Here is a 23,723-nt window from a genome sequence, read left to right as displayed (position 1 = left end):
GTGTGTGTGTATATATATTATATTATATTATATACATGTATATTATATATATACATATGTATGTGTGTATATATGTATGTATGTCTATGTATGCATAAGTTTATTTACCTATTAGTTATTTAGCTACGTAACCCACTCTCATGTTTTGAATTCAAGGTAAACGCTGGAAGGCCAAGCACCCTTTAATGTATAATAACGGTGTGATATGTTGACCTTTTTAGCGTTATTTTGTTTTTTATCCTTTTTTTTTTTGGAGGACGTTGTCTCTGTGAAATATTATCGGGTTAGAGCAAAATTGGATTTGAGGCTTACGTAGCGTACAGGTAAGTGAGAAATGGATGTAAATGAATTTTATAATATTATTTTATATATTATATTTTATATATATATATATATATATATATATATATATATATATATATATGTGTGTGTGTGTGTGTGTGTGTGTGTGTGTGTGTATATACAGTATATATATAGATATGTATTTATTTATTTTGTGTATATATATATGAATATATATAAGTATATATTCATAATTTTATATATATATGTGTGTGTATATATAAATATATATATATATATATATATATATATATATATATATATATATATATATATGTATATATATATATATATATATATATATATATGTATGTGTGTGCGTGTGTGTGCAAGATATTGTATTTCTGTGAGCTGGCTGAATGTATCAGTTTAGTATAAGTGATCCTGGTAGGATCACCTCTCTGCCACCTTAACTCTCTCTCTCTCTCTCTCTCTCTCTCTCTCTCTCTCTCTCTCTCTCTCTCTCTCTCTCTCTCTCTCTCTCTCTCTCTCATGCATGTTCCCCTGCATCACAACAACGACTGCAGGATGATTCCGGTCGGGAAGGAACCCAAACGTTGTGAAAGCCTATTCGCGGTTGGATGCCGCAAGTCTTATAGGAATTACCCCATAAAAACCAAGTACTAGTTTGCAAGATAGTGTTGGAGAATGGTTGGAGACGCGGGCATTGTGTGATGAAGGATGATGGTGGATGTGGAGGGAGGAATGAGGGAGAAGGAGTATCCTAGAGTATCCTACGTTGGCGAAAGGACTCGCAGGATGTCGGGGAACGAGGAGAATAGGAAGTGATTCCTCCATCTCCTTGATGGCATGGAAGGCAGCCAAGTCCTATGAACGCCTACGAGATTATTTATTGGAGTTCTCTCTCTCTCTCTCTCTCTCTCTCTCTCTCTCTCTCTCTCTCTCTCTCTCTCTCTCTCTCTCTCTCTCTCTCTCTCTCCAAAGGTACCTTGGCTAGGTCTTACTGCTGTAGAATAGTACAGGAACTACAAAATATTCTTAATTAGTTGTTTCTTTAGGCGCTCTGTCGACGTCATTAAGTATTAATGATTTTTATTATGGGAAATCAACACTCAATAACTTACGCAATAGGAGTGAATGATAATAATTGATGCCATGTTGAAACCAAGGAGGACTAGTTTATAGTCGTGATTATTATTATTATTATTATTATTATTATTATTATTATTATTATTATTATTAGTACGTGCTTGTTGGCGCACGCTGCAACTTGCCGCTGCTGTCTCCCTAACCCTCCCGATCCCCTACCTACCCCGCCCCCACCCGGGGCTGACAAACAGGTTTGAAGGGGAAGGGTGGATGTCTCCCCTACACTCCCGTTCCCCCTACCTACCCCGCCCCCACCCTGGGCGGACAAACCGGTTTGCATGGGCTGGATGGCTGTGTCATGTCTCCCCTACTGTCACCCGGGGAGGACAAACAACATCCACTCTGTTGTTATTATTATTATTATTATTATTATTATTATTATTATTATTATTATTATTATTATTATTATTATTATTATTTAAGCAATTCTCCTTGTGTTTTAATAGTTTACTTACATTTTCATTTATGTATTTATTAGTATGGTATATAATTTATTTTTTCTTTTCTAATAAATGATCTCTTCTTTCTGTATAATCCTGTTACTTTCTGTTACTTCTTTCAAATGAACACCATATTTTCCGTAAGCTAGAATTTCAAGTCAGTTGCCCTGTGGGCATATTCCCTATGAATAGGGTTCATCTTCTGAATAATAATAATAATAATAATAATAATAATAATAATAATAATAATAATAATAGAAACAGCGCACATAGTGAGAAAAGTGATGGACTCCTAAGGAGGCAGGATGCAACCCGGAACCCCACACTATAAAAACCACCCAGTCGAATAGGATGACTGTGATAGACCAAAAAAAAAAAAATAATAATAATAATAATGATAATAGTTATTATTATTGTTGTTGTTGTTGTTGATGTTGTTCTCTTCCTGACAGATTTTGTGTTAGATCTACAGTACAACGGTTAGATGAAACCATATGGATGAAATTTGAAATAAATAGCTCATCTTATAATACTTATGTACCTGAAATTTAAAACACGTACTAGATTCGACTTAAAACTAAAATTATCGTATCTTCTTTACTGCTTCTGCCTATGGAAAAAATCTTCATATTTTTCATATATTTTTAACAGATATTTCCAAGTAGACTTTTTTCTTATTTGTTTTATATTTATATCCAGTTTGGGATATGGCGATCTTTTTTCGAGTTTGGTCACGGTTCCAAAATTTGGGGAAAGTTTGTGTGACTTTGCTGTTGTGAAACGATTTCTTTCAAACTTGGTGTTGGGCTACAGTAGCTGACGTAACCGAATCGTTTATATATAACTCATTAGCATCATATATATAAATATATATATATATATATATATATATATATATATATATATATATATATATATATATATATATATATATATATCAATCTCTCTCTCTCTCTCTCTCTCTCTCTCTCTCTCTCTCTCTCTCTCTCTCTCTCTCTCTCTCTCTCTATATATATATATATATATATATATATATATATATATATATATATATATATATATATATATATACAAATAAGTTATACACGATTCGGTTACGTCAGCTACTGTAGCCACTCACCAAGTTCGAAAGAGAGAGAGAGAGAGAGAGAGAGAGAGAGAGAGAGAGAGAAAGAGAGAGAGAGAGAGAGAGTAATGGTATATATAAATGGTACCAAGGATTGAGTGTATTTATAGGTTTGTGTACTGTGCGCAAATGTTACATAGTAGTGATTTTTAATAATTGCTGTTTATTTACACCCTCGTCTCACACCCACTTTTTACGCCTAACCAGTCACCTTCCCACCTACATATCCCAACAAGTACTTCCTTCTGTACTGAAATCTTCCAGTGTCTCTTACTGTTTTTGTTAGACTATCTCATTTCCCTCCATTTGCCTTTTCTGTTCGTTTAGTCTTAATATATATATATATATATATATATATATATATATATATATATATATATATATATATATATATATATATATATATATATATACAGTATATATATAAAGTGAAAAGTGATAAAGCGTGTTAGGCGACAAGTGAGAAAAAATGTTATGTGACAATTGATAATAAGTGTAAAGTGTTAAGTGATAAGAGAGAAAAAGTGTTAATTGACGAGTGATAAAAAGTGTTATGTGACAAGTGAGAAAAAGTGTTGTGGCAAGTGAGAAGGACCGAAAGATCATTCAGTGTCATAGGAAGAGAAACAGTTGAGTTTCGCTACTTTTATAAGACAGATCAAGGGGAGGTATAGGTCATTCGGTAGCTGGAGAATTGAATTTGACTTCAGAGAGAGAGAGAGAGGTCGGATCTTTTAAACGCTTGAATTTCGAGTTTTAATATTTTTTTCTACTTTTTGCGTCAGCTGTGAGAAACTCAGTGGAGAGAGAGAGAGATATTCTCCAGTATCTGATGAGAAAGAGACGAAACGATTGAGCGTGATCTTTGTTTATTTTTTTATGTGAGAGAGAGAGAGAAGATCCGTTCCTTTTTATCAGACGAATAGGAAATAGTCATGGAAAAACACACGATTTAAACACTTTGTTCAACAAAATGTAAATTGTCTTTTTAGTAACCTGAAAGCTTTAGGACAGAACTCATTTTCAGTAGAATTTTATTTTGACATTGGAAAATAACGGTTACCAAAATTTAAGGATTTGCATTTGTCGAAATGGTAAAATTTGGACAATTTTTAGTAATGGTTACTTTAGTTTCAGTATTAAAGTATTTGCCTTTGTCGAAATGATGATATTTGGACTGTCACATTTGTCTGCTTCTGTGCTAAGGATTTGATGAAGAATCTATTAACTGTTATTGGTGGAGAGTATAGTACAGTATATTATGACTAGAGATTGAAATTTATTATTATTATTATTATTATTATTATTATTATTATTATTATTATTATTATTATTATTATTATTATTATTATTATTATTTTATATAAAAATCTCACAGTCACCTAAGTCACTAAAATTGTAAAAAAAGAATCCACATTGACGTAAAGTATATATATATATATATATATATATATATATATATATTGTATGTATATATACATGTGTATATATGTGTGTGTGCGTGTGTGTATGTATGTATGTATTAGGTGTGTGTATGTATGTATGTATGTATGTATGTATATACAAAAAAGGAGAGGAGAGAGAGAGAGAGGAGGATGTCTAGACTTTGTAAATTGTGTGAGCAACACAGAATCTAGCTTGTATCCCCTACAACAGAGCAACGAGGATTTCTCTCTCTCTCTCTCTCTCTCTCTCTCTCTCTCTCTCTCTCTCTCTCTCTCTCTCTCTCTCTCTCATTCAGCCCCAGGAGATGCTTATGGATCCTGAGGGAACGTAACTTCCAGGAAATGTTTTGCTGTTGGGGAGTTTATGTTAGGTTCCTAGGGTGACGATCTGTTCTCTCACCTTCGGTAGTTTCTCTCACCTTCAGGAGTTCCTGTGTCTTTTTTTTTTATTTTATTTTATTTTTTTTTGTAATGTGAGGCTTTCTTTGTAATAAAAGGACATTGATCATTCATTTACTTATTATCGTTAGTATTGAGAATGATATTGATTTTCTTTTTGCTTGCATTGCGTTTTCCTTCGTTATTTTGTTTTGGTTTGCCTCTCTCTCTCTCTCTCTCTCTCTCTCTCTCTCTCTCTCTCTCTCTCTCTCTCTCTCTCTCTCTCTCTCATGGACAGATATTATACAGACACACACACACACATATATATATATATATACATATATATATATAGATATATATATATATATATATATATATATATATAGAGAGAGAGAGAGAGAGAGAGAGAGAGATTACTTCCCACCGTGTGTGCAATCATTTTTCAAATCTTTCCTAAACAGCTATATTTCTCACCACTGCCAATTGCTATCTATTATCCATTACCCATTTCTTCTCTTGTCTATCTCCCCATCTTTCACTGACCACAAACCTTGAGAAAATGAAGGAAGAAGAAGAAGAAGAAGAAAAAGAAGAAGAAGAAGAATGTCTTGAGTGGATCCTTTGCCTTAGGTAGTTACGTAACCTTTTCCTGGACCAGAATTCCCGATTCTCTTCTGCAGTTGATAGCCCCCCCCCACCCCCCCCACCCTTCCCTCTAGATTCTGTTTGCGGGCGGCCAGTTGAGATTGATTATGGGCTGATGATAGCTTGGGTTGCTTGCTAGGTCTTCCCTTCCTCTCTCTCTCTCTCTCTCTCTCTCTCTCTCTCTCTCTCTCTCTCTCTCTCTCTCTCTCTCTCTCTCTCGTGGTGTTTTTGTCCAATTGATATGCAATTTCGGGTGGAATATTTTCGTAGAAAAATCGTGATGATGTTATCGTCAGCATTACTCTCTCTCTCTCTCTCTCTCTCTCTCTCTCTCTCTCTCTCTCTCTCTCTCTCTCTCTCTCTCTCAATACAGGCTAATTCAGGAACAAGAGCCCGAGCTGGCATAAGGCCAGTTCTGTCTAGAACAGCAGTCTCTCTCTCTCTCTCTCTCTCTCTCTCTCTCTCTCTCTCTCTCTCTCTCTCTCTCTCTCTCTCTCTCTCTCTCTCTCTCCTAGAATAATCAGCTTTTAATATTTATTTCTCTTCTTTGTCAGTAGCCTCCCCGTTTTGTTTTTATATCAACACTTGATAATTCATCGAAACGATCATAATTAACTTTATAATGAATAGTCGTTTCCAAATGTCATTTTACAGACGAATTTTACCGGAGAGTTATTTTACGGGAGACTGAAGGGAACTAATAGGATCTAATAGGATTATATAGTTGGGTGTGAGATCCCTTAATTAATCTCTGGTTATGGGATGGAACGTTAATTTGGAATTTCCCAATCTCGTAGGATATCTAGGAACTAGATACTGGTGTCATGTGATTTCTGTTATCAAGATGAATCGTTAATCAGGAATTTCTCCATTCGTAGGATATCTAGCAACTAGAACCTGCTTGTAGGATTTGCCTCTGAGCTGAAATCCTATTTGACAGGAAAGATACCGATGTCATGTGATTTCTGTTGTTATCAAGATCTGGATAAGTGGTGCACTGTAGGCATTATTACAGATTGTTTGTAGCGTCCCTTCGGCCCCTAGCTGCACCCACTTTTTAGCTTTTTACTTCATTTTCATTCCTACATCCTTTCTTCCATTTTGCTGTCCAGCCACTCCAACTCACTTTTCACTATCGAGCTGGATGGCTGAAAGTGCCCCAGTGCTTAGCTTAATGGCCTAAAATTTTCATAAATCAAGATCATAAAATTAGATTCAGTACGAATATTAGTTAAATATTAGTGTAGGGTCATTGTATATTTTAATAATTTACTTGCATTTTTATCTATTTATCAATTTGACAATTTATTTCTTCCTCACTTTTCTTTCTGGATTTCCCTTTATCTACCTCTTACTTCTCCCTAATGAACACCATAATATTTTTTGGAAGCTCCTCTTACTTCTCCCTAATGAATATTTTTTGGAAGCCTGAATTTCAAGTCAGTGGCCCCTGAGGTGGGCTTGTTTCATATGAATAGGGTCCTTCATCATCTGAATAATAATAAAATGGTGTAGTTATGTGTTGTAGGTTCGGTCATACAAGGAAACATGTTCAGTTGTTATTCCTCTGAAAGGCTCAGTGTTGTTGCGTGTTACAGCATTATTTTTCTGTCATGCCAGCACAGCGTGCTGTGCTACAGTGGCGTGTCTCAGAGTGATGGTCTTCTCTGAACAGCTAACACACATTAGCTGTCTGCTGCAGCGTTATTCTTATGTGGGATAGTATGGTATAGAACAACTACAACTACAACCATACGTGTTGTAGGGTTTCACTTGAATGGTTAAGAGTAACATAGTTGTATTTTCTTTTTATTATAATGGCTGCATATTGTGGTTTAAAGTGAGTTTGAAGAAGTGTATTATAGAGTAAGTGGTTTTTATGGAAATTTGGTGTAGGGTTACTGTACGGTACTGTTAAACTTTATTATTATTATTATTATTATTATTATTATTATTATTATTATTATTATTATTATTATTATTCATGACCCGTATGCATATGGAACAAGCCCACCACAGGGGTCACTGACTTGAAATTCAAGCTCCCAAAGAATACGATGTGCATTTGAAAGAAGCAACAGAAGATAATTGGAACTAAAGAAAGAAAAGATGAGTTATTAGACAAGAAAAAATAAAGGAAAAATAAATAAATAAATAGATAGATAAATTATAATTAAATTATTAAGGTACAAGGCAAATTGCTTTAGAGTAGTGATGCGTTGCGTCTTCGCTCGAACATTTGAGGTCCCAGTTGCACAGCATCCTCAGGGAGACATTATGAGCAAATCTGGATTATCATTTAATGAAGGTATTTGATCGTCTAAGAAAATATTTAGAGGAGTAGAAAATATTTTTGTTGGAGCTAATTTTATTATGGTTCATTAATCTGTCTTTTGTTTTGATTATATTTTATGATTGTTTTTATCGGATAAATCAGTGAATGATATACAAATCTCTTCATGGAAAGCTGCTCGGAAATAGCGGCGTTCCAGGAATAATCTCTGGAAACAAATTGACCAAGAAACAAAAAAAAATCATTGTGCGTCTGTTGTCCTGAGTTTCAATTATATTTTGTGATCGCTTATAATGGACAAGTCACTGAATGTTAGGAAACCTCGTTTTGGAAAGCTCTTGGGAAATTGCGTCGTTCCTGGAATAATCGCTGGAAAAAAGTTGACCAAGAAACAAAAAAAAAAATTCTTTGTGTCTATTTTCCTTTAACCTGTCCTTAGTTTGAATTATATTTTGTGATTACTTACATTGGATAAGTCAGTGAATGGTATACAGATTTCTTCATGGAAAGGTGTTGGGAAACAGCGTCGTTCCAGGAATAATCTCTGGAAATAAGCTGACCAAGAAACAAAACAAAAAACTAAATCATTGTGTGTTTGTTCAGCAAGGACAACCACTGTTTGTTTAGGCTACACACAATGTGGGTAATAGTCCCTCGACATGGAAACGGGTCATGTTCTATGATTTATTTAATTGCTACATGAACGGAACTCTAGGGTATGTATTCTCTCTCTCTCTCTCTCTCTCTCTCTCTCTCTCTCTCTCTCTCTCTCTCTCTCTCTCTGTATATGTACTCGAAGTCACAAGCAGTTTTTAAGGGTACAATTGTACATATAACCACTTATGTGGCATTATTCAAGTGCATTGTATATGTGAATATGTGTTTGCAAAGTCTTGCAAAGTAATTGTGGCTGTCAGAATGAGTCTCTCCAGCTATGTACACCCCCAGCATTGATTTCCAAAGGAAGTTGGTTGGTTACTATGTTTACTGTCGTAAACATTGCCTACAACAAAGACTGTCTTGCTTAGTGCTTCGTATGTGGAAAGATTGCTAGTATGTTTTAGTGTGCAGGAAAGGTTGCTAGTATGTTATAGTGTGTATTGTTACTATATTTCCACCTGGTACAATTTTATTTGATTTATTTTCTTGTAATTTAAATCCTGGGAGTAATTAATATTCCCCTGAATTATATGTTTGTGTCCTTTGTCATATGACTGTAAAAAAATAAAAATAGGAATTATTAGATGGCTGTAAAAAAGCAGGGATTATTATATGAATGTTAAGAAAAAATATTTCATTAGGTGCATTTGCCTTGGAGTTGAGAATTCTTAGAATCCTTTGTCTTATGAATATAAAAAATAGTATTTTTTTTGTATCCTTTCTTCTATGAATTTAAAACAAAATATTTCCTTAGACGTATCTGCATTTGAGTTTAGAACTATCAGTATCTTGTGTCACACGAATTAAAAAAATATATATTGTACTAGATGCATGGTGCGTTTGTGTTTTTAATTACTAGTATTCTTTGTCATGTGAATATAAAAACACTGTATAAGGTGCGTCTGTAGCCAGGTATACATGAATGCATTTGTAATCATATTTTCTGAGGGACGAAGATTTCCAATACACATGATTGCATGGCATGCAGCAACAGTTGGGGGGGAGGGGTGGGGTGTACTTTGGCCTGGGCTGGCTGTTGCCACCCATTAGTTTACCCCCATCGATTACTTACGTCGAATTGTCGATAGGGATATATACAGTTTCAGCTGTGTATTCGTCGGCACTCAAGCTCGACGGATTTCGACACACGTCACAAGGCTTAGTGAGGTTTGGGTCATGCGATGTGGCCCGTTTCGTTTTTTAGTTATGATTGTGGGATTGTTGGGGGGTGGGGAGGACTGTGGGATTGGTATGTGGGGAATAGAAACAACACTAGAATGTGTTGTGCGTAGTTAGAGCGTGATTTCAGATGCATGCATACAACAATTATTATTCTGAAAATCGCCATAGCAACGTTTTGATCAGTATAGGAAATGAAAGTGGACTGATTTGGCGTGTTGGTGTTAATTTTTTGTTTTATGCATGAATCTGGCTCCTGTATATATGTATGTATGTATGTACTTATAGATAGATAGATAGATAGATAGATAGATAGAAAGAATGAGAATGGAAAGATCTTGTAGAAATGTATTAGAAATGTGTCTGATTGTTAAAAATAAATGATAATAAAGGAAAGTATATACAAACATAACTTAGAAAAGTTAAAGTATTTGAGAAAATGAGTTTGTTAGACCATCTATTACTTCACAGTAGATGGAAAAAGCACGTTGATGGGTATAATGGTGAAAAGAGGCGTGGGGTGGCCGGAGATATACCCATTCATTATTTGATTGAAGCAAAAGTTGAGGTAGATGAAATTTCAGGTTTATAAAGAAAGATGTGGAAATATAGATTATCTAATGATTTCATGTTGTGTTGCTGTTGTTATTCATTTTCTCTCACTCTCTCTCTCTCCCAACAGTAACCTCATATATATATATATATATATATATATATATATATATATATATATATATATATATATATATATATATATATATATATATATATATATATATATATATATATATATGCACCTATGTAATATTGTGGATCTCTCTCTCTCTATCTCTCTCTCTCTCTCTCTCTCTCTCTCTCTCTCTCTCTCTCTCTCTCTCTCTCTCTCTCTCTCTCTCTCTCTCTGTCCTTGCCCTCATTCTTACATTGGGGTGACCTCCTTCGTCCATATTGCAGTACACACGGTCAAGTGACATTTAGGTTGTGTTGTGATGTGACCTTCCCTCCCTGTGTGACCTCACATATCAGGAAGCGATTGATTTTCGCAGTGCTGTCTCTCTCTCTCTCTCTCTCTCTCTCTCTCTCTCTCTCTCTCTCTCTCTCTCTCTCTCTCTCTCCACATTGATATCATATATGTAACTCAAGTATCACTATATGAAGCTGATTATATTTTATAATTTTTCTGCCCAAAGAAATAAATAAATTTATATATATATATATATATATATATATATATATATATATATATATATATATATATATATATATATATATATATATATATATATATATATATATATATATATATGTATATATATATATTAGTATATATATATATTAGAGACTTATTTATTCCCGTCACATAATATTGTCGGACGCACATAACCAAAGGTTGGTGATTTCAGCAAATGACCCGAGGAATTCTCAGGTCAAAGGGGATGCTTTGTTCTTAATCCCTCCGGGTCCTTTGTGGTTTTATAAGGCAGAGGGAGCTGATGGACTGGAGGTACGGAACAGCGGTGCTCTGAATCAGGGTACTTTCTTGTGTCACCTTTGTCCATTTGTTTATGCTTATGTTGAAGTGGGTGTTCGTTCATTTTTATGTATAGTATTCCAGAATTTAATTTGTTAAATTGTTGTGTTGTTTTGTTTTTTATGTTTTTGTTTGTATATTATGGTAAATATTTTCATCCAGTTGATGTTAAAAGTATCCCAGAATTTTTTTTTTTTTTTTGACAATTTTTACCAATATTTCCGCCAAAAGGTTATTGCTAATTGAGAGATCTTGCACATTTGGGTATGTAGATATCAGTCTTTGGCAATAATAATAATAATAATAATAATAATAATAATAATACTAAGTGTAAGTTCTTGCGCAGTTTGAATTGTAAATATCAGTATCTGGTTCCTTACGAGTTATTTTTTTGTTTATCAAGTATGAATGTAAGATGAGTCTTATGTTTAATCAGTTTTTAAAATTATAGTCATAAACAAACATTTGTTTATGTACCACCTTCCTTTTGGCGAAACCTTAACTTTATTGAACCTATTTTTATGAAGTGGCTTACAAAAAATAAGAAATGTAGAGCAAAAAAATTATTATTTATATTGTAACCAAACCTAAGTAATTAAAGATTATTCCAGTTTTTTCAGAGCAGTGATCTAGAACATAACATGCTCTTCCATTTGTATTGATATTTATATATTTATTTATTTATTAATCATTTGTTTATTTATTGTGGTTATGAAAATGCCATTTCTCTTGTGACAGGTACTTATTTATATATTTATTTTATTTTTATTCACTTATTTATTTTTTCTTTATTTTTCGTGGTCATGGAAGTACCATCCTCGCTTGTGACAGGTAATCTGCACCTTTCAAATTATCAGCCATTATATAGGGTTGCGGGGGGGGGGTGGCCTGGGTTGGGAGAGAGCATCCCAAAAATTTTTTTACCCAATATTTAAAAGTTAAAATGATCGATGAACTTTCTCTTATGACGATGAATGCGGACAGGACAAACACGATTGATGAATCGACCGTTTAATTGCATTTTGTCGATCGATGGTGGAACTTGACGTGAAAGAGAAGAATTGGAGAGTGAAAGGAGGAGAGTTTCAAGTGAAAGTTCGAGTGAAAGTAGAAAGTGGAAGCATAGGAGAGAGGAGGAGAGTAATGAGAAAGTGAAAAAGGAGAAATGAGGGAGTTAAAGTTGGTAGACTGTTAAGAACAGGTGAAAATATGTTAAGGACAGGTGAAAATAAAACTGAAGCAAAGGATTTGGAAGAATGATCGAATATTGATGGCCATACCAGTTAGCAACACTGACATTGACCCGTTATGAATAATTTATGTTATTAACGCAGATATTCTGCCGCTGTTAATAAGTGCCTTAACCAGTACTCACAGTGAGTTAACAATAATGAACTTATACTTTTATCAATGAATTGATTTAAGCAGTATGAATGACCTTATTAGTTAGCAAGGCTGTCACTTGAGTTGATGGTAGATTAGTCTCTCTCTCTCTCTCTCTCTCTCTCTCTCTCTCTCTCTCTCTCTCTCTCTCTCTCTCTCTCTCTCTCTCTCTACTTAGCTAAGTTAAATGGTTTAGATTTTATCATCACTATATTTTTTGTTTGTATTTTTCTTTATTATATTACTCACCTTATGATGATGCAAATATAAAGAATTATATTTATATGTGAATATACTGTATATATGTGCGTGTGTGTGTGTGTGTGTGGTAACATTTAAACTAGTAAATGTCTGTATTTATAGTAAAATTCTTCCCATTTATGTGTAAATACCCACTGTACCACTCCTGTGGTTTATCTCATGACAGCTCACTTGAGACAGAATAGAACCAGTCACTGGAGGTGAGGCCAGAAAGGAAAACACTGAAACTAGGAGTTAATAGATTGTTGAGATTTCTGCTGAACAGTGTCTTCCTCTGGTGCTAAATCAAGCACCTGTGTTCTGCTCTGGAAACTTGTGTACTCTTTGGTTTCACTAATGCTTATAGGTACCTCTGAGTAATTCCCTTTCTCTCTCTCTCTCTCCGTCCCTCTACCTCCGCAGAGGCCAAGTTGGACACAGGATGCAATTTCGACAGCGAGTGCGACGCGGCCGACCAGTTCAGCTACTGTGGCCCCGAAAACAGATGCGTCTGCAAGGATGGGTACATCATGGAAGAATATCCCAATGTGGGATTCAGCTGTGTCACCAGTGAGTATGGGGTTCTTTGCGGCGTCCCTTAGGCCCCAAGCTGCGACCCCTTCTGTTCTTCTCACTGTACCTCTGTTCACACTCTTTCTTGCGTCTTACTTTCCTCAACCTTCTCACCAGTAAGTAAAAGGTTCTTTGCGGCGTCCCTTAGGCCCCTAGCTGCGACCCCTTCCATTCCTCTCGCTGTACCTCCGTTCACACTCTCTTTCTTCTGTCTTACTTCTCACAACCTTCTCCTAAATATATTGTTTCATGGCGCAGCTGGAAAAGATTTTCCTCCTGTTACACCTTTAAACCCTTTCTAACTCTCACTTTCCCTTTCAGCTCTGAATAACCTCATGGTGCTTGGCCTTTGGCCTAAATTTTATGTTCCATTCCATTTCTTTGCATAACTACGAGACGCACCTATTTCGTGTCAGGAATCAGTATATTTTTTTTATATTTTAATTTATTTTTGTATCTAGTAATGTCTGTAAGGATGATTTATTTAACGTAATTGCATTGCAATGCCAGGAAGTAGGAATTACATAGCTAATTTACTTGTGGGTGTCACCACTGTAAATATGCATAATTGCATTGCGTTGTCAGTTAACAGAATTTACTATATTTAATTTACATAGTCGTGTCAGAAAGAAAATTATAAATTTATTTCTTTACCTGTTTGTTAGGTAATTAGGATTATGTGGAAATTAAGTAACTTTTTATGAGATTTTTAGTTTTTATTGTTGAAAAGGAGTTTGCGAAATTTAGAAAAATGTAAAATATCTTTTATTCAAATGCAGAAGGTTAGAATGAGGTATATTATATATATATATATATATATATATATATATATATATATATATATATATATATATATATATATATATATATTTGTCCATAATGTTTAATTTTGTGTTTCTTTGAAGTTTTATATAACAGTATATATACCTTCCTCATTGCTTTAATTCTAGTGCAAAATCCATTCAGTGTCTACTTATATGCCCTCTCAGTTATTTTCTGTCAGGCTAACTTATTTTAAATATATTGCCTTCCTCTCTAGTTTATATCAATCTTAAACGTGCCATTCTTGTCACCTGTGAATATTTAAACACATTTACGTTAACAGATAAGTTAACGTACAAACATTTCAGCAGTGATGTGAAAGACATTATATTTCAGTGAATTATAATTTACTTTTATATATGTGAGTTCACATCCCATATGATCGCCATATCTTAGGAAGGTGAGCCTCCCATTTCATCGCCTTCATTTATTGCAGAGAATCCAAGCCAGGGTCCAGGGCAGGTCGATCCTGCCATGATCGGCGTCCTCGTGGGTTTGGCGCTCATGTTCGTTATCATCTGTGTCGTCCTTCGCCTCTTCTCCAAGTAAGTTATTCAAAAATCGTCGGGAAGGCTGTACGGTAATGGTTGAAGGCTGATATTGAAGAGTTACCTCTGAAGTAACTCCGTTTTCTTTGAGGATGTCATTTTCTATGATGCACCTTTTTCTGGCGTAGAATATTGACAATGTTTCGTATTTTTATTTTTTTTTTTCAGAATATTCATATTTTTTCAACATTGTATGTTGTTTGAATAATGTATTTTTGTATTTTAACCATTTTTGAACAATTTAACAATTTTTAACAATGCTATTTGGCAGGCAATTGTCATTTTTTAATACCTAAGACAATAATCTAAGATTTTTAACCACACTGATACACATTTTTTTGCATTATTTTTGTATACACTAAATATCCTTCAGGAATATAACTAAAATATCAATATTATAATTTTAGACAAATTTAAACAATATAACCCCTCCTTTAGATGGTCAGAGCTGCCTCGGTGGAGGACTGGGAACACAGGTTATTGTTTGAAATGGTTGTGTGGTGAAGCAAATTGGCGTTTATATAGGTTTATGAATTTGCAGGTTGGTGACTGATAGAAAATAACAGTATTATATATATATATATATATATATATATATATATATATATATATATATATATATATATATATATATTTATATATATAATATATTATATAATATATATATATATATATATATATATATATATATTATATGTTTATATATATATATATATATATATATATATATATATATATATATATATGAGAAACTGATTTGACTATACTGCTACATACGTTTTCCACTACACTCAGTACTTTTATTACTCCTGTAGTGCTTAGCTGTAGAAAGACCAGTTTCTGTATATCCCTGCTCTTGCTACGAGGTTGCCAAATCCTGTACATGGCCTTATGCTGTAGTGTAGTGTCCATTTTGCCGTTAATAATAGCTTTGTTAAAGCATTAATAGTTGATTTTTGTTAACTGGAATTGTAAAGAATTTTTTATTGCATTGTCTATGGTTAGTTTGTTTGATTACCATAGTGTCATTAGTGGCTGTATCAGTATTGATTTCATTGTCATTGTAGTTTAGTGAGACTTTTCATTATACCTACCCTAAAACCATTTAAGTAGTTAGTGCTCTTAACTTTTAAATGTATATATAAGTAGCTAGTGCCCCCTAAAAAATGTATGAGTAGTTAGCACCCTTAACTTTTAAAAATATATAAGTTAAATAGTGTCCTTAAATTTTATTGTTAAATATTTTGACTGTTTTGTAAGTTTTGATATCTTTATTTTTGCGTCGCGTTAGGGCACTTATTATTCTAGTTTGATTTAGTCGGCTCCAGCAGTTCATGAGGATTGTGGCAGTTTCAGTTTTTTTATATATTTAAAAACATTTTATATATAAGAAGGAGGTTAAACGATGTAATATCTATTCTGTTGCTTTTTTTCAAATTCTAGAATCTATTTCTGTTCTGTTAAAGGGATTTACATAATTTGTGTTTTATAGTGTTATTATATTATGCGTTTTAATTTGAATAATTACCGTTTAGTATATATTTCATTATTGATAATACTTTTAATCTACTGATAGACAGTTTTTTTGTTTTGAACGTTTCAATTATTTTAATTAACGTCTGAGTGATTGCCATAGTCCAACCTGATGGAGTATTTACAAGTTTAGGGGTTGAGCTAAATTTTTGTGTTAAAACTATAAAATGAGTTAATATTTTTCTTTTTTAGATTTGACTGCCCCACTTGATCATCAGTTTTATATTTGTATGTGCTCAAATTTGTGAAATATTAGTACAGTAGGACCAGTGCCCTAGAGAAAATCAGAATTTTATGATTAGTAATGTATTAATGTTTGTATATTTTACATTATTTTTGTCTCTTCCTATTAATTCTAAAGAATATAATTACAAATAAGATGTAGGGTTGTAGGATAATTCATGCAACTCACTTTTAAAAGGCTTTTCTCCTCCTCCATACAACTAGATTTACAGACTACATTTTTGAAAAATCTTCTTGCTTCAGAATTTTGCCAAATTTTACCAAATTTTGCTCCAGTTTCCCGTCACATACCAGCTGCCTTTTGCATTTCCCAGCGCTGGAATTTTTTTTTTTGTTTTAGTCAATGATTGTCAGTATTGACAGATATGAAAGCACAAAGACTCAAGACCAGTTTTCAAAAGTACGAAATTTTTTTTAATGCTGAGCAATTAACTAACGCTTTATGCCTACAGGTTTCATAAACATCTGTTTATACATACTGCACCTTTTCTAGATGTTACAGATCTCGTAAACATTTATTTACATATACTGCATCTTCTCTAGATGTTGTTCTGGATTTTGTTTTGAATTTTAAAGTTAAAATAGTCAGTGTGTTCTAGCGAATTTAAAATTGTGTGCATAGCTCTACATTCTATATTAAATTCACTCTTTCCGCAGATTCTCGATTCTTGTGTGCACAAGCATAATATATATATTAACATGCGATCTTATTAATACTAAACATTTTGTACATGCACAAGAAACTGTCATCCATATATATTATATATATATAATATAATATATATATGTATTCGTAAATATATACACATGCTTCCACTTAGAGTATATTTACATCAGTAGACACACGCATATATATATATATATATATATATATATATATATATATATATATATATATATATATATATATATATATATATATATATATATATATATATATATATATATATATAGTGTGTTCTTACACTGTATGTAAACATATATATTTGTAAGTACACTATACTGTATGTAAAGCTTCAAAAAACAAAACTATATTTCCTTCAGTTCTTAGACATTTTAATTTGACAAAAATGGCTTCCATAGAAAGAATGCATTAACTTTAGTATTGTGGTAATACGAATACAATTATTTTTTCTTACCTACTGCAACATTTTTCATTTTTAATATTCAGACTTTTATCAAACTAATACCGACCATTTGACTTCGCTTTATTATCAACATCGATATAAAAAATATAATTAAGAAGCACTAACAACATAATTGCACATCATAAACATTCTATAAACATTTTGATGTACATACAAACACTAGTTCCTTGTACCGTCGTATGCAGTGAATTTTGTTTGCATAAAGTGACATTAACAACAGCGTTATACCTTTCCCTCTTCAGTTTTCATTCTTCAATTTCATCAGCTGTATAAGAATAAAACCGTTTGCCTGTTTCCTCGAATAGATCTTGTATCAACTCTCGCTTTTTTTGTTCTATTTCATAGTTGGGTTCCAAGCACGGAGTCATTCTTATTTATTATGACAGGGAGAGTGGTTCTGAATATCAGTTTTTTTTAAATTTTACTTTAATTTTCTCAAGATTTAGCTCTGGTGTTTCATTCTGCCATGGGCCTCCTTAGTTAAATTTTCATTTTTGCTTGATTTTACTGAAGGCTTCTATGTGCTATAATGTCAGATTTGGTGGTATGACAAATGTTTACAACGTACCATTACTGTGCATTAGCATTTATGCTTTTCATGCGTAGGTGGCCTGAAAAAAAAAACTACTTGATGTAGGAATGTATGTTAGTCCAAGTTTAGTAACCATGGGACCATATGTGTACTTACCAAACCATCCCAGTATTGACATTTGCAAATGCTTAGTTATCCATGTATTGCGTTGTACTGTCTTTGTTTTTGTGGTCCGTTCATTCGCTCACTTTTGTTTTGCCCATTCTTTCTTTTGATTTTCTTAACATCTCGCTTTTTTCTCTCTCTTTCTCGCAATATATGGAAGATAAATGTTTACTTACCGAAACTTTCCAGTATTGTCATTCGCATATGCGTAACCATCTTTGCGTTGTACTGTCTTTTATTGTTGTGTGTGTGTGTCCTTCCATTCGCTCACTTTTGTGTTGCCCATTATTCCTCATTTTTTTTCGTAATCACTCGCTTATTCTCTGTCTTCATTCGTTCGTTCCTTCCTTCCTTCCTTCCTTCCCCTTCTATCTCTCATTTTCCTCACTGGCTTCCGTCCTTACAGATCACATTTCAAGAAGAGAAGGGAAGCCGTGAAATCTCGTCGCATAAATGTGGCAGATTCTGTGACCAAGAGTAAGTCTTTTTTGGGGGCTGGGTGGTGGTCTTCCTCCTCCACCTCCTCCTCCTCCTCCTCCTCCTCCTCGCCCCTCCTCCTCCTCCTCCTCCTCCTCCTCCTCTCTGGAGAGAGAGAAAGGGAGAGAGAGAGAGAGAGAGAGGGATAAATCCATGGCAGCAGGCAGAGCAGCTTATGCAATTGAAATGACTCTCCCTGTAAATAGGAACCGTACGGTTACAAGGAATGTATATATGTATATATATACATATATATACATATATATATGAATATATATAATATATATATGTATATATATAATATATAAACAAAACTTCTTGCACGATAATCACTCTTCATTCCTCTTCTGTTGCTAGTTCCGTATCAGTGTACTTTTATTTTTCTATTCTTGACTGCCTCCTTCCGTAGTGTCTTTAGTGATCTGTCCGTTGTTATTTTAGTTCATTTTTCATTAATTTATATTTTTTCTCCATATTTTGGACCCTTAGATGGCTTCTTCCTTAAAAGGCTTCATTCACCCTCATTTTTCCAAGTACACCAAGATTTTTTATTTTTGAGTTTTTGGTTTTTGGTCAGTAGTGGAAATCGTGCTCGCTATTAATGGTATATTGTAGTGCAGTAGTATATATATCTGTGTGTGTCTTCGTGTTGTCTCTGTCTCTCTCTTACTTTCTCGTCACTCTCTCTGTCTGTCTGTCTCTCGCTAGCTTTCTGTCTCTCCCTCTCTCTCTCTCTCTCTTTCTTTCAAGCTTTTTCTAGCTTTCTGTCTCTTCCTTGTCAACACTTTTCCCACAACAATGAAATTGACTCGCATCGCATCAAATGCTTCAAGTGCTCCTGGCATAAAGGAATGAGTATCTTGGCATTGAGGAAAAATATCCTTCAGTTTATAAAAAGAGTTCCCAGGTAGTGACAGCCATTTTTACTTTGCTGTCCTGTGGACGGTTTTGAGATGTAAATTACGATTTTTTGGTATATATAGATTTCGTAAGGACACGAGGTAGAGTTTGCTGACAGAATTGCTTGTGAATAATATTTTCCTCCTGACTAGTTTTAGGTCACAATTCTGGGACAGAATACAACTTATAAAGTAGGCATGACCTTGTAGTTTAACATTTAATAATAATTAAGTAGTTGTATGCATTTGTAAGGAAAAACTATAATTTGATAATATTGTCATCATAAAGCATTATTTTATGACAGTGGTTTACAATTATGGTAAGTAACTTGATTAAGCTAAGATAGTGTTAATTTTTCAAAGTCAAGCATAGTAGTAGAAAATCATTCTAAATTATTACATTATATTGTTATTCTTAAGATGAATAGATTAATTATTGAAATCAGCATTATATGATGGAGGAAAAAATAAGGATATATTGTTCAAACTAATTCCGAGATTTCTGAACGATGAACATCTGTGTCTTACAAATCCTCAGTTTATGTCAGACTTTCCTGCCTCACTTAGATTGTCAATTCCTAAGATTTTGTCCGTTTGCAGATTGGAAACAGACATTTTACCTTAATAAGTGATCTCTTCTTTCTGTATTTCCCGTCACCTTCTGTTATTTCTTTCTAATAAACACCGTATCCTTTGGAAGCTTGAATTTCAAGTCAATGGCACCTGTGATGGGCATGTTTCACATGAATAGGGTTCTTCATCTTCTGAATAATAATAACAATAATAATAATAATAATAATAATAATTTCCATATCGTGTCATTATTTCCATCCAAGTCCATGAGTGCTTAAAGTGTTTACGTTTTGCAGTGTCTTAATGTCATTGTACCTGTGATTTCATCTTGATAGGCCACTCAACTTAACGAGCCTGGTAATTCTCAAATTATAACATTATTTAACATCGAAAGAATTAACGGTCTTAACCTTATCATTATCACGACATAATCCTCGATAGAAAGTCGTTTGTCGTTTCCTATTTGGTACAGTAATCTCTTGGTAGTTAACCATATTATAACCAGTTCTAATATGCCTTGCTATTCCCACTTAGTCTGAACCCTGGCGTGACCCTCATCCACTGGAAACGCGTAAAAATAACTATTAATTCATAAAGATGTATATCGTTCACATATATCTCTTATTCTTTCCTCTTGAATTGAAATGGGAACAATGTTCAGATATATATACAAATATATATATATATATATATATATATATATATATATATATATATATATATATATATATATATATATATATATATATATATATATATATATATATATATATATATATATATATATATATATATATATATACAGTGAACAATCAATATCCGCTATACCACGGCTCATTCATGGTGTCAAATCCTGTCCCGTTTTCTATAATGATATCTCGTCTGTACTCTGCTTTAATTTTACAAAACCTGATAAGTTGCTGATAATTGTTTCATGCAAGTTGGTTGATTGTTTGTAAATACACAAAATGATATCCACTGTACAGTACTGTTTAGAACTGAGAACCAGGATGTTTGTTTGGACTGGTGAATAAGCAGAACAGGATCTTTAATGTATCTAGTAATATATTTTGGAATGGTATGTCGTTGAAGATAGGTTTCTTGGTAAAGTTGTAGAAAATAACTTTCAGAGTTGTCAGTTTGTGTTTCAGATTATTCAGCCATGCCTATGAAAACTTAGGGAGCATGAACACTTACTATTATGAGATCCAATATTTATTTATGTTTATCTTTTAAACCCCTGTGGTGACGTAACTAATTCCAGACACAGATGTTTACTGGTAAACTGGTATATATATTGTATCAGATTAATTCTGTAAGATAGTCCCCACTTTGATTTTGAAAAACAGTTTAGTGTTCCTTCTGTCACAGGGAGTTTGTCTGAAACACTTTAAATAAGTCACCAAAAAGTAAAAGTTTGTATTCATTTGTTAAACATATCAATAACATTTAGTATAAGGAAAAGGCAGACCTTCAAAACAGCTGAAAATGGTGTACAAAGGTTGCAGTGGACCTATTCCCATAACTCTTCGAAACACTGTACATTGTGGGTCTGTTTTTTATAACCTTTATCATATGCGCTTTTCAAAATTATTTGCAGCCATTTTCCATTTTTTGTACTAAATTTGGTTTTATATAATTTTTGCAGTGGTAATTAAATAACTTAGCATAATTTTGTGGTGCTATACTTGACATGTGAAGGTTTATCTTTACCTGCCATTCTAAGGTGTAGAAGTGTTTCTGTAGTCTGTATTCTTACCAATATTTGTTTTTGTAGTTTAATATTCTTAGATAACTTCATTGGGTTAGGTTGCCAATGCCCCTTTGTGTTGCCAGTCACAAATTGTATGTATATGTTGGGGTGGATAGTAGATGGTATAATCCACTTTGATTTCAGCTCTAGGATGAATACCCAAACTTATTATAACCCCACAGAAAGAAATCCGTTTGGTAGATAAGAGTTTGTAACTATTATTAGTCAAAATCATTTAGATTAAATTACAGTATGCATTCTTGCAAGAGAAAAGGGTTGAAAAATAGTAGCACACTCAGTAGTCTAGAACGTTTCTGAATAGAACATAACTTATATGAAACTATCTTTTGGTTCCAAGACTTAAGACGTCATATGAAGCTATCTTTGGCTTATCTTTTCTTTCTGTCAAGAATCCCTTTCACTCTGTGCAGAGTGTTGTACAGTAGAATTGCAGACTCAATAGGAATTCATTAAGAACAAAGGTTGTTATGAGCTCTTGTTGGCCACAGTTAGAATCGTGCTGTACTTTGTGTTATGAGCATTTTAATTATTGTAGACAAATGTGTTAGGAACATTTTAATTATTGTGGAGAAATGAAAAAATGAGTGTTGAATTGGGGAATATTTGTGAGGGTAAGGTTCCCTTTTATTGACAGAAGTAAAATAGTAAAAAGTGTTAGTCACTTAAAAGGTAACCGACATAATCACTTCTTATAGTTTAAGCTTATTAGTTGCTAAGAATATACTGTAGTACAAAGGTTATTGTATTGTATGTTCTCTGATAAGCTTAAGACTTGTCAGGGTATGACTTCAGGCTCTTGCCATAGTGTTGGCATCAAGCTCTCAAACTGCAAGGTTCCACAGCTCAAGAATCTTCAGTGACATCGTTTGCTGGCTGCTGTTATTGAACAAATGGTGCAAAAGGGACTTCCACATTAAGACCCTGTGGAAAGGAAAAGAATTGTCACTTGTTTTCGGAAAACTGTTGCTTTGGGACCCATACCCTCGAAGCGTTTCTCTCGGAACAACTGAGTAAATAGTGCACTGATATTAATGTGGATGTGATTTATTCTAACCATAGTTTGGTATGGTTTTAAGAAATCAATCCATGCAATGTATCAGTGGCTCCTTAAGTGAATATTATTTTGTTGGAGTGCTGAAAGTTGCCTTGTAGGTAAATATAATTATTATCCGCATCACTCTAGATATTGAATGAGGTTGGACTCCTTCATTAGCAAACCTTTTTAATCAGGACATATTTTGAACGAAGAGGACATGTCAGAAATATGGTCCGTCTGAGGCCTTCAGGGCCGTTACAGCAAAGAGAGCACCAATCACCGCATGCTGTATCAAACAATAGAATTAGTATAGCATCAAACTGGCACTGCATTATGCTTGTGCGTTGCAGTTATTTTGCTGCAGGTGTTCGTTCGGAGACTGAAGTTCCTTGTCAAGGAGCAGTACAGGAGTAACATAGTGCCAGGGAGCTGTGGGCTGTAGTTGTGCAGCATCTAGTATACACAGAAGAACACAGGAACACTGGAGAAGTTGCGTACGGCATGCCCCAGCGCACCAGAGCACAATGAGTCAGTGGCGCATATGGTCAGTGTCACTGTAGGTGTAAGTCAGAGCCTCAACTTATCTCAGTTAACCCATAAAGATACCTGCCATGATGGTGAGCAC

The 23,723-nt window shown here is 33.7% G+C and overlaps 1 protein-coding gene across 1 annotated transcript in view; it reads left to right on the top strand.

Moving 5' to 3' along the window:
- The window catches only part of jus (julius seizure), a 470,955-nt gene that overhangs the window by 430,902 nt on the left and 16,330 nt on the right, over positions 1-23,723 (top strand). The window contains exons 6-7 of the mRNA XM_067128685.1: positions 13,199-13,345; positions 14,607-14,715. Of these exons, the coding sequence (XP_066984786.1) occupies positions 13,199-13,345; positions 14,607-14,715 (256 nt within the window). The remainder of the gene's footprint in view (positions 1-13,198; positions 13,346-14,606; positions 14,716-23,723) is intronic.

This window comes from Macrobrachium rosenbergii, chromosome 27, assembly GCF_040412425.1.
Source record: "Macrobrachium rosenbergii isolate ZJJX-2024 chromosome 27, ASM4041242v1, whole genome shotgun sequence".
Classification (NCBI taxonomy): domain Eukaryota; kingdom Metazoa; phylum Arthropoda; class Malacostraca; order Decapoda; family Palaemonidae; genus Macrobrachium; species Macrobrachium rosenbergii.
Note: the sequence above shows the minus strand (reverse complement) of the source record. Positions and strands in the feature narration are given on the sequence as shown.